Source organism: Balaenoptera borealis, assembly GCF_965194805.1.
Source record: "Balaenoptera borealis genome assembly, chromosome: 16".
NCBI lineage: Eukaryota > Metazoa > Chordata > Mammalia > Artiodactyla > Balaenopteridae > Balaenoptera > Balaenoptera borealis.
The window spans coordinates 63,095,921-63,109,201 of NC_138872.1; the positions used below are offsets into that span (position 1 = coordinate 63,095,921).

The following is a 13,281-nucleotide window of genomic DNA, read 5'->3' on the forward strand; positions in this document are numbered from 1 at the left end:
AGTCAGCACATTGCTTCTCCATTCTGTGCCCATGAGCTTGGAATCCCCAAGGCCTGAGGACAGCATTGCCTTGCAAGCTGCTTCTGGCGGGACGGTGGGGCCACTGGCCTCGCAAAACCCTTAGCGCTCCAAGCACCTGGCTGACGGGTGATGGAGCCCGGGAATTAAGAACTCAAGTGTCAGACAGACTCTCTTTGGGTTCACATCACCATGTTGCCTGACTCTTCCTGGCTCTGTGAGCCTGAGCCAGTTCTGTAAACTCCCTGGGCCTCAGAGTCCTCACCTGAAAAGGGGGAGTTTTCACATTCCCGACTTTGTAGGGCTGTTGTGAGGTTTAAATGGACTCACACTTGGAAAACACTTAGCACGGGGCCTGGTGTGGCCACTGTGCTTTTATGATAGGCACCCAATAAATATGTGCTCTCTCTTTATTCCTAGCTCAGCATTTAGAAATTTCTCCTCTTAAATTCCGGCTGCTGCTATTTATTTATTTAAAGTGTGAATTAGTTTTGTTTTTGTTATTTTTTAAAGGTAATACATGTGGAGTAAAATAATTCAAACAGTACAAAAGATAATAAAACAAAAACTAGTAGTCGCCTTCCTCTCACCAGCTTCGGCCCTACCCCCTGGAGATAATCACTCTTCATGTTAACAAAAATGTTAGCTTTTGTTGTTCTTGTCCCCTGCTAAGAAAATTTCCCTGCCTAGCCAAACGTCTATATACTCCTTTATACTAATTTTAAGTGGGAACAGTAATACGTGCATATGATAAAAAATTGCAAACAATACATTTTCTACGTATATAGAGGCATCTGCACTGGGATTCAAATTCTTGGCTGTCCATACTGCTTGCAGGCTGTGTGACTCGGCCTCAGTTTCTGTATCTATAAAATGGGTTTGGTTATAGCCCTGCCTCCTAGAGTTGTTTGTGATGTAAAGCCCTTAGATCAGTCCTGGCACATGATACTAAGAACCTTACTGACTCTTTCGCTTTCCATAGACAGTAGAAGGTAGCACACGTTTCTTCATTTGCTTCACGTCTTCGCTCAGAGGACATCTTGGCTCAGAGGCCTTTCCTGTCCACCTGATACAAAAGTAGCACCCAGTGCCCACCATGAGCCTCTGTTCCCTTGATTCTTCGTCAGGTCATTTGTTGCCTAGGCATACATAGAGTTGTTTGTTTGTTTGTTTAGTGTCTACCTCTTGTGATAGAATGAAACTGATAATGGAAACCTTACTTACCTCTGAATGGTATTGGCACATAGGAATCTCATGATTAATAGTTGTCCATTGAACTTCCCTGGTGACGCAGTGGTTAAGAATCTGCCTGCCAATGCAGGGGACATGGTTCGAGCCCTGGTCCAGGAAAATCCCACATGCCGCGGAGCAACTAAGCACGTGCGCCACAACTACTGAGCCTGAGCTCTAGAGCCCGTGAGCCACAACTACTGAGCCCGTGTGCCACAACTACTGAAGCCCGTGTGCCTAGAGCCCGTGCTCCGCAACAAGAGAAACCACCGCAGTGAGAAGCCCATGCACCGCAACGAAGAGTAGCCCCTGCTCGCCGCAACTAGAGAAAGCCCGTGTGCAGCAACGAAGACCCAATGCAGCCAAAAATAAACAAACAAGCAAATAAATAAATAAATAAATTGATTAAAAAAAAAATTGTCCACTGAGCCTTAGAAACCTGATGGTTGTAAGTTATTGAGAATTGAATGGGAAAAGGGATGTTCAGGCCCCGAGGGAACAGCCTGGTACTAGTAGGTCCTCATTACTCGATAGTGTCAGAGCAACTCTGCTCGCGGATGCTGATGATGCTGAGCAGCAGTTCAAGTTCATAATCGCATCCCCCGCCCATCCTCCTCTCTGCAGCTTCCCTCCTGTCCCGAGGTCGGCCAGCTGGGTCCAGGCAGGACCGTTTCCATTGTCTCCACAGGCCCCAGCCACGTGAAGCTGTGTCGGCAGGCCAGGGCTGTAGGGGCAGCCCTCCAGAGACCTTAGGCTCTGGCCTAGGGGACACCTGGTACCTGGGCGCTCCTCTCCAGAAGGATTGCAGCCCTTCAAGCACCTTGATTTTAGCCCAGTCAGACCCATTTCAGATTTCTGACCTCTGAAACTATATGATAAGAAAAAAGTCTGTGTCATTTTAAACCACGAAATTTATGGTAATTTGTAACAGCAGCTGTAGGAAACTAATACAGGTAATTGGTTCTGAATTTGGTGGTGTTCTGGGGATTCACATCTTCCTCTTGGCCCAGATTCCCTGTGGGTGAAGGCATGTGCTCCAGAAAGCTCTGTTAAAATTCTTATATTGCCCATCACTAGGAGTTGGCGTCAGGGGTGGGGTGACTCAGTAGTCAGCCTTCCTAGGTTTGAGCCCCAGCCTCATCCCTTACAGGCTGTGTGATCTTAGGCAAATTATTTGACTTCTCTGTGTCTCAATTTCCTCATCTACCAAATGGGGATCAAAACAGAACCTCCCTTCTGGGTGATCATGAAGATTGAGTTAATTCATATAAAGTGCATGGAAGCAATACCTGGCATACAGTTAGTGCTCAGTTAAAGCTAGGTGGTGTTATTATCGATAACAATATAAGATCGTCATATTAAGAGTATAATGCCATAAACATCATTTATTTTTATTACTGATGTAAGAATTAAGATTAGTGACAGTAGTCCTTTATTGAGTGTTAAGATATGACACTGAGCTGTATGTATGTAATTTTATTTAAACTGTAGAATAGCTTCAGGAGATAGGTATTCTTAGCTGTTAGTCATAGGTAAGGCTCACAGAGGTTAAATAACTTGTCTAAGGTCACACAGCTAACAGAGAAGGAAATTGGACCTGTAAGAAAAGGGACAAGGGGACAGATAGTCTTTTGGGGAGGGGAGGAGCGGTGATGGGGAAAGAGAATAGGAAAAAAAGTGGGTTCCTAAAAGTCAACTGAGGCGGTTATAAATAATAGTAATAATCAACATTTATTAGGGCTTTTAGGATCTCCTGTGGAGGAGAAGGTAGTAGCTCCATTTTGCTGGTGGGCTTTTTGAGCCTCAGAGAAGAACAGTGACCTATCCAGCAGTATGCTACTAGTAATGTCCTATCCCTAAATTCAGTCGTGTCAAGTTCTGAATCATGTTGTTGTGTAAAAGTTGACGTAGCGGATCAGAACTTGTATTACTAGGGTGCTTTGTGTTGTAAGTGAGAGCAAATTTATTTCAAACTTGTGTAAAAGTGAATTTATTGGAAAAGTCCAGTGGGAGGATGGGCTGCAGGTGAAGCTTGATCCAGCAGCCCACAGACCACCAAGCATCAGTTTCTTTCATCTCTGCCTTTCACGATGTCAGCTTCATTCTCACACTTGCGCTGGTGGTGCCACCCCTTCCTCTCCACTCCCAACTCTTGGTGCTTCCCTTATAAATGGCTGAGACACCTGTCAACCCCACATCCTCACTTGTCCGTGTCACTGGGGACAAGAGAGTATGTGTCCTTGTAGTGATTGGATTGACTGGGATCAAGTGCCCATTCTGGAGCTAATCACTAGCATGTGGGTAAAGGACTCTGCTGATTAGCTGATACTAAAGAGGACCTACCCCTGGAGCTTTGCCCCAAGCATGTGGCTGACTAGAGGATTTGTTTACGAACAAGAGCCAGCGGCTGTTGCCAGAGAAGGGAAAATGTGTGTGGGGCTTGGACAACATAAACCCACTGCAGCATGGCCTTTGGGAAGATGTCTTATCTCCTGGTGCCTCGATTTCCTCATCTGTGAAATGGGGATAACAGCAGTGCCTCTTCTGAGGGCTGAGTGATGTGCCTGGCCCATCTGTGCTCAGAATGTGCTGGTTGTCATTATTCCTCTGAGAGAGGAGGGTGCGACATGACACCACACAGTAGAAATTGTATGAACTTCAATCTTGTGGGCCAAGCAGACTTGGACTTGTTCCCCAGATCCTCTAATGTCAGCGCTGGAGGGGGAGGGACATAAATGGGTGACGAAGGTGTCCTGGGAAGAAAAGCCTTAGTTGGGGGGATCAGGGGATGCCCTTTCTCTAAGATTTCCATGGGCCGGGTTCCCGGAAGTGCAGAGCCTGGGCCAGCGCTGGTGACTGTTTTCCAGACTCCTGGAGCTGAATTTTGTTTCCCAGTAGTTGGGCTGATGGAAGCTCCATTAGCAAAAGCAGGGAACAGTGGTCCGACCAGCTTGATTTCTGAAGCTCCCTGCGTTTGGAGGTAGAGCCCCCTAAGGAGGAAGACTGGGGTTAGCTGTCGTCTCTGGGGTCGGGGAAGTCTCAGTGAGTCGTTCTTGCTTAAGGGCGGCTTTCGGCATTCCCTGTTTCCCCCAGAAACCCCAAATAGAGGGGGCCCCACTGCCTGTCTTCAGGGGTTGTCAAGGGGATTGCACAGAGGATTCATCAAATTCCTGGCAAGTGAGGGACCTGCAGGAGGCCTTTGACCCTGTTACGTCACTGCTGTGACAGTGTTGTGGTCAGGGCCACTATTGGCAGGCGGTAGTGGCAGCGGGGATGGTGCAAGTTCACGGTCACAATCGGATTTCCTCTTTTCATGCTCCCCCATCCTTCCGCCTCCCTCCCGTCTCTGCCCTCTCTGTCAGGGCTGGCCACCTGGCTTTAGCAGGAAGCCGCTGTCTGAAGAATAAACCCCTTCCTTAGCTAAGCGTTTCTGTGACCTCTCATTCCCCGGAGTTCTGTGTCCTTAGATGCTCCCCAGTCTCCTCTTGCTCACTTCCTAACTTGAACTTTTCTTTGTCCCTTAAGCTTCCTGACTCTGGGCAGTGCTGGGGTTAGTGGTGGAGATTATTATTAATTATTGGTGTCTGCAACTAATAGCCATCACTTACCAACTCTAGACCATGCCAACTGGTGCAGAGGATGGGCCCATTTGATACTTTTTCCAGGCCTGTGTGTTTTCCTGACCACACTGGTAAGGAGATTGAGGCTTGGAGAAGTTAAGTGACTTGCCCAGGTTCACATGAGGTCAGGGCCTGAATTTTAATGCACATCCATCAGACCAGAAAGCCAGGGTCATAGCCAGGTTCTACCTTGATGGATTGTTTGTTTTTGTTTTTGTTTTTTTTGCATTTTTGAATTTTATTTTATTTATTTTTTTATACAGTAGTTTCTTATTAGTTATCTATTTTATACATATTAGTGTATATATGTCAATCCCAATATCCCAATTGGATTGTTTTTTAAATAACAGAGTAGGGGGACTTCCCTGGTGACGCAGTGGTTAAGAATCTGCCTGCCAATGCAGGGGACACGGGTTTGAGCCCTGGCCTGGGAAGATGCCACATGCCGCAGAGCAACTAAGCCCATGTGCCACAACTACTGAGCCTGCGCTCTAGAGCCCGTGAGCCACAACTACTGAGCCCGCGTGCCTAGAGCCTGTGCTCTGCAACAAGAGAAGCCACTGCAATGGGAAGCCTGCGCACCGCAACAAAGAGTAGCCCCCGCTCACCGCTACTAGAGAAAGTCCACACACAGCGATGAAGACCCAATGCAGCCAAAAATAAATAAATAAATAATTAAAAATAAATTAATTTTAAAAATTATTTTAAAAAAGGAAATAATGCTGGTGAGGGGAGACATGGTTTGGGCCATTTGTTTACTCAGTTACCTTTGGGTACCTGCTGGGTGAGGAGGAGAGGAGTCAAAAGTAAATACCACACAGTCCTGGCACTGAGGTCCTTGCAGGACAGAGGTATTGACAGACATGTGAGAAAATCATTGCAGTGTACAGGGGGTGTCCTGATGGTTTGGGGAGTGAGGAAGAAGGCTTCTTAAAGGAGGTATCTGAGTTGGGTTTTGAAGGATGAATAGGAGTTTGTTACTGTGGAAAGACAATGCAAGAAGAGCTTCTAGCAAGACATATCCCAAAGAACCATTCATTTGACTAGCAGTTGCGGAATGCCTTAAAGGCAGGGACCATGGCCTTCCTGAATCTCCAGTGCCTTGAGCAGTGCCTGACACAGGCTTGATAAATCCTCCTTTGAGTGAATAGTGGAGTTGACACATTGGGGAACAGGGCGGGAGAAATTGTAGAAGAAACAGATGGGACTTGAATGTGGAAGGCCTCATGAACCGCAGCAAGGATCGGCTCTGAAAGGTGATCCGGAGCTATTGGAGGTTGTTACCCAATAGCAACAGTTGTGGTCAGGGCCACTATTGGCAGGCGGGGGAGATCAAATCTGTCCCATTTAATACACAAGTATTTAAGCCTATGACTTTTCCCCTAAGGAGAACCTGACTGCTTTTATTTTATTTATTTATTTTTTAAAATTTTTTATTTATTATTTATTCATTATTTTTATTTTTGGCTGTGTTGGGTCTTCGCCTCTGTGTGAGGGCTTTCTCCAGTTGCGGCGAGTGGGGGCCACTCTTCATCGCGGTGCGCGGGCCTCTCACTATCGCGGCCTCTCGTTGCGGAGCAGAGGCTCCAGATGCTCAGGCTCAGCAGTTGTGGCTCACGGGCCCAGCCGCTCCGCAGCATGTGGGATCCTCCCAGACCAGGGCTCGAACCCGTGTCCCCTGCATTGACAGGCAGATTCTCAACCACTGCGCCACCAGGGAAGCCCCCTGACTGCTTTTAAACGCAAAAAATGGCAGGATCTTCAGTTTCACTCATTGTAAAGAGAAAAGGAAGTTAAGCTACAGGGAGCTATGTTCCACTATCAGATTGGCAGAGATCAAAAGCTTATAATATACTGTGGTTTGGGAAGTAGTTATCCTTGTACCTTGTTAGGTGCAGTATAAACTGATGGTACCCGTTGGAGGCAGTGTCTGTTTAAATTTTAAATGCATACACCCTTTGATCCAGCAGGTCTACTTCTAGAAAGTTATCTTACAAATATGCTTGCTTTGTGTGCAATGAGGCACTTACTAGGTTATTTATTTATGGCTTCATTGTTTGTAAGAGCAGCCCAGTGCCCAGTCAGCAGGAGGCTGATGATATAAGGTCAAGTCCATCCATACAATGAAATACAAAGCGGCTGGAACAAAGAATGAGGAAGTGTGCAGAGCAGGATGATCTTTCAGATCTGTTATTAAGAGATGAAAGGAAGGTACAGAGCAGGATGTGTGGAGTATGTTTCTCTCCATTTGATAACAGAAAATATGTATTTATTTTTGTTATAGATGCATAAAATATTTTCTGGAAGGATACACAAGAAACCGATACTGTCACCTCTAGAGAGAGGAACTGGGAGGTTAGGGACAAGGAATGGAAGGTGGCTTGTCACTTCTACCCTTTGTTCAAAAGAAATAAAATTAACCTATCAAGAATAAAGTAGATCTGTGGCACTGATAGAGATCAGTTTCTAATGTAAAAAAAGCAAGGTGTGGAACCGGTACGTATTATGGTACATTTTGGGGAAGCAAAGTAGGTAAGCTATATTTGGAAGAATATACAAGGTGTTAGCCATGGTAGTTTTGCCTGTGGGGTAGGAGGGGAGTGCTGTGAGTTCAGGAAGGAGGACTTATTTTTCACAGTGTACCATTTTGTGTAGTTTGGGAAAGTTTTAGCACGTAAAGTAAATGTATTACCCATTAAAAGTAAATTAATACAAAGAGAGACATGGATGAATGCCCCGGTGGATGGGTGGGTGGATGGATGGATGGATGAGTCAGTGGGTGGGTAGTTAGGTGGATGGATGGATGGATGGATGAGTCAGTGGGTGGGTAGGTGGGTGGATGGATGGATGGATGAGTCAGTGGGTGAGTAGGCGGGTGGATGGATGGATGGATGAGTCAGTGGGTGGGTATGTGGGTGGATGGATGGATGGGTGCATGGGTAGCGGGGGTGGGTGGATGGATAGATGGTAGATGGATGGATGAGTTGGTGCATGGATGGATGGGTGGGTTGGTGGATGGATGGATGGGTTCATGGCTGAGTGGATAATTATATCTGATGCACGTATGGATGCATAGATAAATAAGATAAATTTGGCTGTAGTGGGGAGGACTAAGTGGGGCCCGGAGGGGCTGGAAGCAGTGAATGGCTAGAAAGCTACTGCAGGATTCCAGGCAAGGAATAGTTGGGGTAAGGATCAGGTTATTGAATTGATTCACATAGGAACCGAGCTTCTTGTATACCTAACTGTGTATATTAAGTCCCAGCATTCTTTTCTTACTAGAAAGGCAGATGCCTTTGGAATGAGCTTTTTCTGGCAACTGCCCAGAAACTGCTTTGTATATAATAACCACCAACAGTTTAATCCCCATTTTCACCATCACCAATTTGTATGGAAACACAAAAGACCCCGAATAGCCAAAGCAATCTTGAGAACGAAAAATGGAGCTGGAGGAATCAGGCTCCCTGACTTCAGACTATATTACAAAGCTACAGTAATCAAGACAGTTTGGTACTGGCACAAAAACAGAAACATAGATCAATGGAACAGGATAGAAAGCCCAGAGATAAACCCATGCACATATGGTCACCTTATCTTTGATAAAGGAGGCAAGCATATACAGTGGAGAAAAGACAGCCTCTTCAATAAGTGGTGCTGGGAAAACTGGACAGGTACATGTAAAAGTATGAAATTAGAACACTCCCTGACACCATACACAAAAATAAACTCAAAATGGATTAAAGACCTAAGTGTAAGGCCAGACACTATAAAACTCTTAGAAGAAAACATAGGCAGAACACTCTATGACATAAATCACAGCAAGATCCTTTTTGACTCACCTCCTAGAGAAATGGAAATAAAAACACAAATAAACAAATGGGACCTAATGAAACTTAAAAGCTTTTGCACAGCAAAGGAAACCATAAACAAGACCAAAAGACAACCCTCAGAATGGGAGAAAATACTTGCAAATGAAGCAACTGACAAAGGATTAATCTCCAAGATTTACAAGCAGCTCATGCAGCTCAATAACAAAAAAACAAACAGCCCAATCCAAAAATGGGCAGAAGATCTAAATAGACATTTCTCCAAAGAAGATATACAGATTGCCAACAGACACATGAAAGAATGCTCAACGTCATTAATCATTAGAGAAATGCAAATCAAAGCTACAATGAGATATCATCTCACACCGGTCAGAATGGCCATCATCAAAAAATCTAGAAACAATAAATGCTGGAGAGGGTGTGGAGAAAAGGGAACCCTCTTGCACTGTTGGTGGGAATGTAAATTGATACAGCCACTATGGAGAACAGTATGGAGGTTCCTTAAAAAACTAAAACTAGAACTACCATACGACCCAGCAATTCCACTACTGGGCATATACCCTGAGAAAACCATAATTCAAAAAGAGTCATGTACCAAAATGTTCATTGCAGCTCTATTTACAATAGCCAGGACATGGAAGCAACCTAAGTGTCCATCATTGGATGAATGGATAAAGAAGATGTGGCACATATATACAATGGAATATTACTCAGCCATAAAAAGAAATGAAATGGAGGTATTTGTAGTGAGGTGGATGGAGTTAGAGTCTGTCATACAGAGTGAAGTAAGTCAGAAAGAGAAAAACAAATACAGTATGCTAACACATATATATGGAATCTAAGGAAAAAAAAAAAGTCATGAAGAACCTAGTGACAAGACGGGAATAAAGACACAGACCTACTAGACAATGGACTTGAGGATATGGGGAGAGGGAGGGGTAAGATGTGACAGGGTGAGAGAGTGGCATGGACATATATACACTACCAAATGTAAAATAGATAGCTAGTGGGAAGCAGCCGCATAGCACAGGGAGATCAGCTCGGTGCTTTGTGACCACCTAGAGGGATGGGATAGGGAGAGTGGGAGGGAGGGAGACGCAAGAGGGAAGAGATATGGGAACATATGTATATGTATAACTGATTCACTTTGTTATAAAGCAGAAACTAACACACCATTGTAAAGCAATTATACTCCAATAAAGATGTTAAAAAAAAAAAAAGAATTATAAGTGGTGTGAAACCAATTAAAATAGTCTTTGATATAAACTACTCGTCTCCATGCTCATTCTTATTTCCAAGGCTGTCTTCCAGTGCCCAAGTCCAGAGGCATGACCTTTGTCCTTTTAAGGGTTTCTTTGTGTCTAGAAGTTTCCTGGCTAAATCCCTTTGTGTATGTTGACCTTTTAAAGTTTACTTTTCAATGATTCCTTGTTCTTTGTTCTGGAAAAATAACCATTTCTATCATAGAATAATTAAACCTCTGAAGAACCAGTTTGGGTACTTAATACCTAGGTCTTTCTCTCTCTCTCCCTCTTTTTCAAGTCAAATCCTTTTTTTTAACCATCTTAACCATTTTTAAGTGTACACTTCAGTAGCATTAAGTATCCTCACAGTGTTGTGCACAACTCTTTTGAAAAACTTGGAACATATATTTTGATTGATCATCAAATGTATCTTTAAGTGAAATAAATGGTCTGCTTGTTCCCATCACTTTCTCTTCTGTAAAGTTCTTTGATGTGGCTTTAAAACTTGCATGGAGTTGTAAGAATCCAGGTTCCTTGGAGTTCCTTGTTGGTTTCACTTATCTGATTGTGGGAAGGCTGTTGGAACCGGAGCTGTCTGGACGTGTCTGGAGAGCGCATCATCCAGTGGTGGGGAGAGAGTGCTGGGGGGAGGGGGCTGCATGAGGACTGGCCAGCTGGACCGCATGGACCTTATCCAAAGACTGGCTACTTCTGGCTCCTCCCAATGGTTGTAAGGTTGGAATATGGGCCCAGTGCTGCCAGATTTTCTGATTTTTTTAAAAGAGACACTGGAATCCAGTTTTTACATGAAATTTCCTGATTTTTAAATGTTGGCAGCTAACGTAAGATTTTTTTTTAAAAAAAGCATGCTTAAAACACCAACAACAGTAACAACAAACCATCTGCGAGCCATATCAGCCTGGGAGCCACCTGTTTCAGACCTCTAATTTCATCCCACCTAATTATGGTAGAGATAGGAAATTGAGACCCCAAGATAGGGTAATAACTTTTCCCAAAGTTGTATAATGGTTCAGTGGTCAGATCAGGACTTGAATTAAATTTTCCACTACGGAAGTCTGAAGTTTATTCTTGGGCAGATATAGATATACCTGGTCTGTTTATGTATGTATCTATCTACCTATCTATTTGGCGTGTCTCTAGTGAAATACAGGTGGCTTGTTAAAAAATTAAAAGTAATTGAAACAAATTTGTTTCTGAGGCTGGATAGCTTAATGGTTAAATGCAGGAACTTCAGAGCTGAATTCCCTGAGTTTGAGTTTGGCTCCAGATCTTACGAACTGTGAGATACTGGGCAAATCACTGAACCTCTCTGTGCCTTAGTTTTCCCTCCTGAAAAAGGAATGATAAAGTAATTATAGAATTAAAGGAGATAATACATATAAAGGACTTAGAATAGGGCCTAGAACATAGAACTGCAATTTGGATGTTATCCGTGCTGCTACTGCTGCTGCTGAAGGTGGTGAAGATGGTGGTGATGATGGTGATGATGAAAGTGATCGTGATGGTGATGATGGTGATGATGGTGGCCATGCTGATGGTGCTGATGAAAGTGATCACAATAGTGGTGATGCTGATGACATTGATGGCAGTGATATGGGGATCATGATGATGATAATGAAGAAGAATAGTAGAAAGCTCTTAATTCACAACATTGTAAAGTAGGAATGATTTATATGACTAAACGACGTGTCAGTTTACAGAATACCCTTTAGGAGTCCTTTAAATGGCAGTCTCCATCTTTTGTACAATAATGGAACTTACCACAGGTCCCAGAACTTGTCCGTTAGGTGAGATGAGACGTACCTTTGTTCGTCACTCCTTGTTTGGAGTCTTTCTGGCTACTAATCTTTCCAGTTTGCCTGTTCTGCCTGGGAGGGCCTCGTTGTTCTTAAATCCCATGGCAGCTAGTTTTGAACTCTTCATGGGCCCCTTGTCCAAGCTCTTGGGGACGTCCTGTTGACCTGTGCCTGTTTGTGTCCTCAGGAGTGGAATGTCACGTGGAACACCAGCAACCCCGACTTCACCAGGTGCTTTCAGAACACCGTCCTCGTGTGGGTGCCTTGCTCTTACCTTTGGGCCTGCTTCCCCTTCTACTTCCTCTATCTCTCCCGCCATGACCGGGGCTACATTCAGATGACACATCTCAACAAAGCCAAAACTGTAAGTCACGTGGGAGTTTATCCTGACGTGTGTGTTGTGGGTGTGTGTGTGCTGGGGTGGGGAATGGTGGTTGTGAAAACTGACATGTTCCTTCTGCTTAATTGGCCCTGAGTTCCTTTTACTGGGAGACAGAATAATAATGTGGTGGATAAAGGCTGGGGCTCTGAGTTCAGACGTGGGTTCAGATATCGGCTCTGCCACTTACTAGCTGTGTGACTTTGAGCAAATTTCTTTTTTCCTTCCAGTTTTATTGAGATACAATAGACATGCAGCGCTGTGTACGTTTAAGTGTACAGCATAATGATTTGACTTACATCGTGAAATGATTATCACAGTAAGTTTTGTGAACATCCACCATCTCGTTTAGGAACAAAATCAAAGAAATGGAAAGAAAGTTTTTTCTTTGAGCAAATTTCTTAACTTCCCTGAGCCTCAGTTCTCCCATGATTATAGTGGGGGTGATAGGATCTATCTCACGAGATTATCCGGAGGTCTTCCTCCCTGACCAAGGATGTCTTTTTATTTTTTTTTTTTAAAGATTTATTTATTATTTATTTATTTATTTTATTTATTTTTGGCTGTGTCAGGTCTTAGTTGTGGCACCCGGGATCTTTGTTGAGGCATGCGGGCTCTTTGTTGTGGTGCGTGGGCTCCAGGGTGCATGGGCTCCGTAGTTGTGACGTGCGGGTTCCAGGGCGCGTGGGCTCTGTAGTTTGCGGCACGCGGGCTCTAGTTGTGGCGCATGGGCTTAATTGCCCCTTGGCATGTGGGATCTTAGTTCCCTGACCAGGGATCGAACCCGCATCCTCTGCATTGTAAGGCGGATTCTTTATCACTGGACCACCAGGGAAGTCCCAAGGATGTCTTTTTAATTTAAAAAAAGTTTTTATCTTGAAATAGTTTCAAACTATAGAAAAGTTGCAAGGATGATACTAAGCACTCCCCCAGCCCTGTATACCCGTTACTCATAGTCACCGATTTTTAACATTTTGCCACATTTAACATTTTAACCTCATCCTTCTCTTTTGCTCTCTCCATATACACGTATTATTTATTTTTTTCGGAATCATTTGAGAAAAGCTAGCATCCACCACGCCTGTGATTCTTCAGTGTATCTCTTCTCAAAACAGGGATATTCTCTTATATAACAGCAGTACAGTA

At 44.1% G+C, this 13,281-nt stretch overlaps 1 protein-coding gene across 3 annotated transcripts in view; it reads left to right on the forward strand.

The window, feature by feature from the left end:
- ABCC1 (ATP binding cassette subfamily C member 1 (ABCC1 blood group)) overlaps positions 1 to 13,281 on the forward strand; it is a 131,988-nt gene that overhangs the window by 27,544 nt on the left and 91,163 nt on the right. For all 3 annotated transcript variants that reach the window (XM_082360759.1, XM_082360760.1, XM_082360761.1), the window contains exon 2: positions 11,944 to 12,120. In XM_082360759.1, the coding sequence (XP_082216885.1) occupies positions 11,944 to 12,120 (177 nt within the window). The remainder of the gene's footprint in view (positions 1 to 11,943; positions 12,121 to 13,281) is intronic.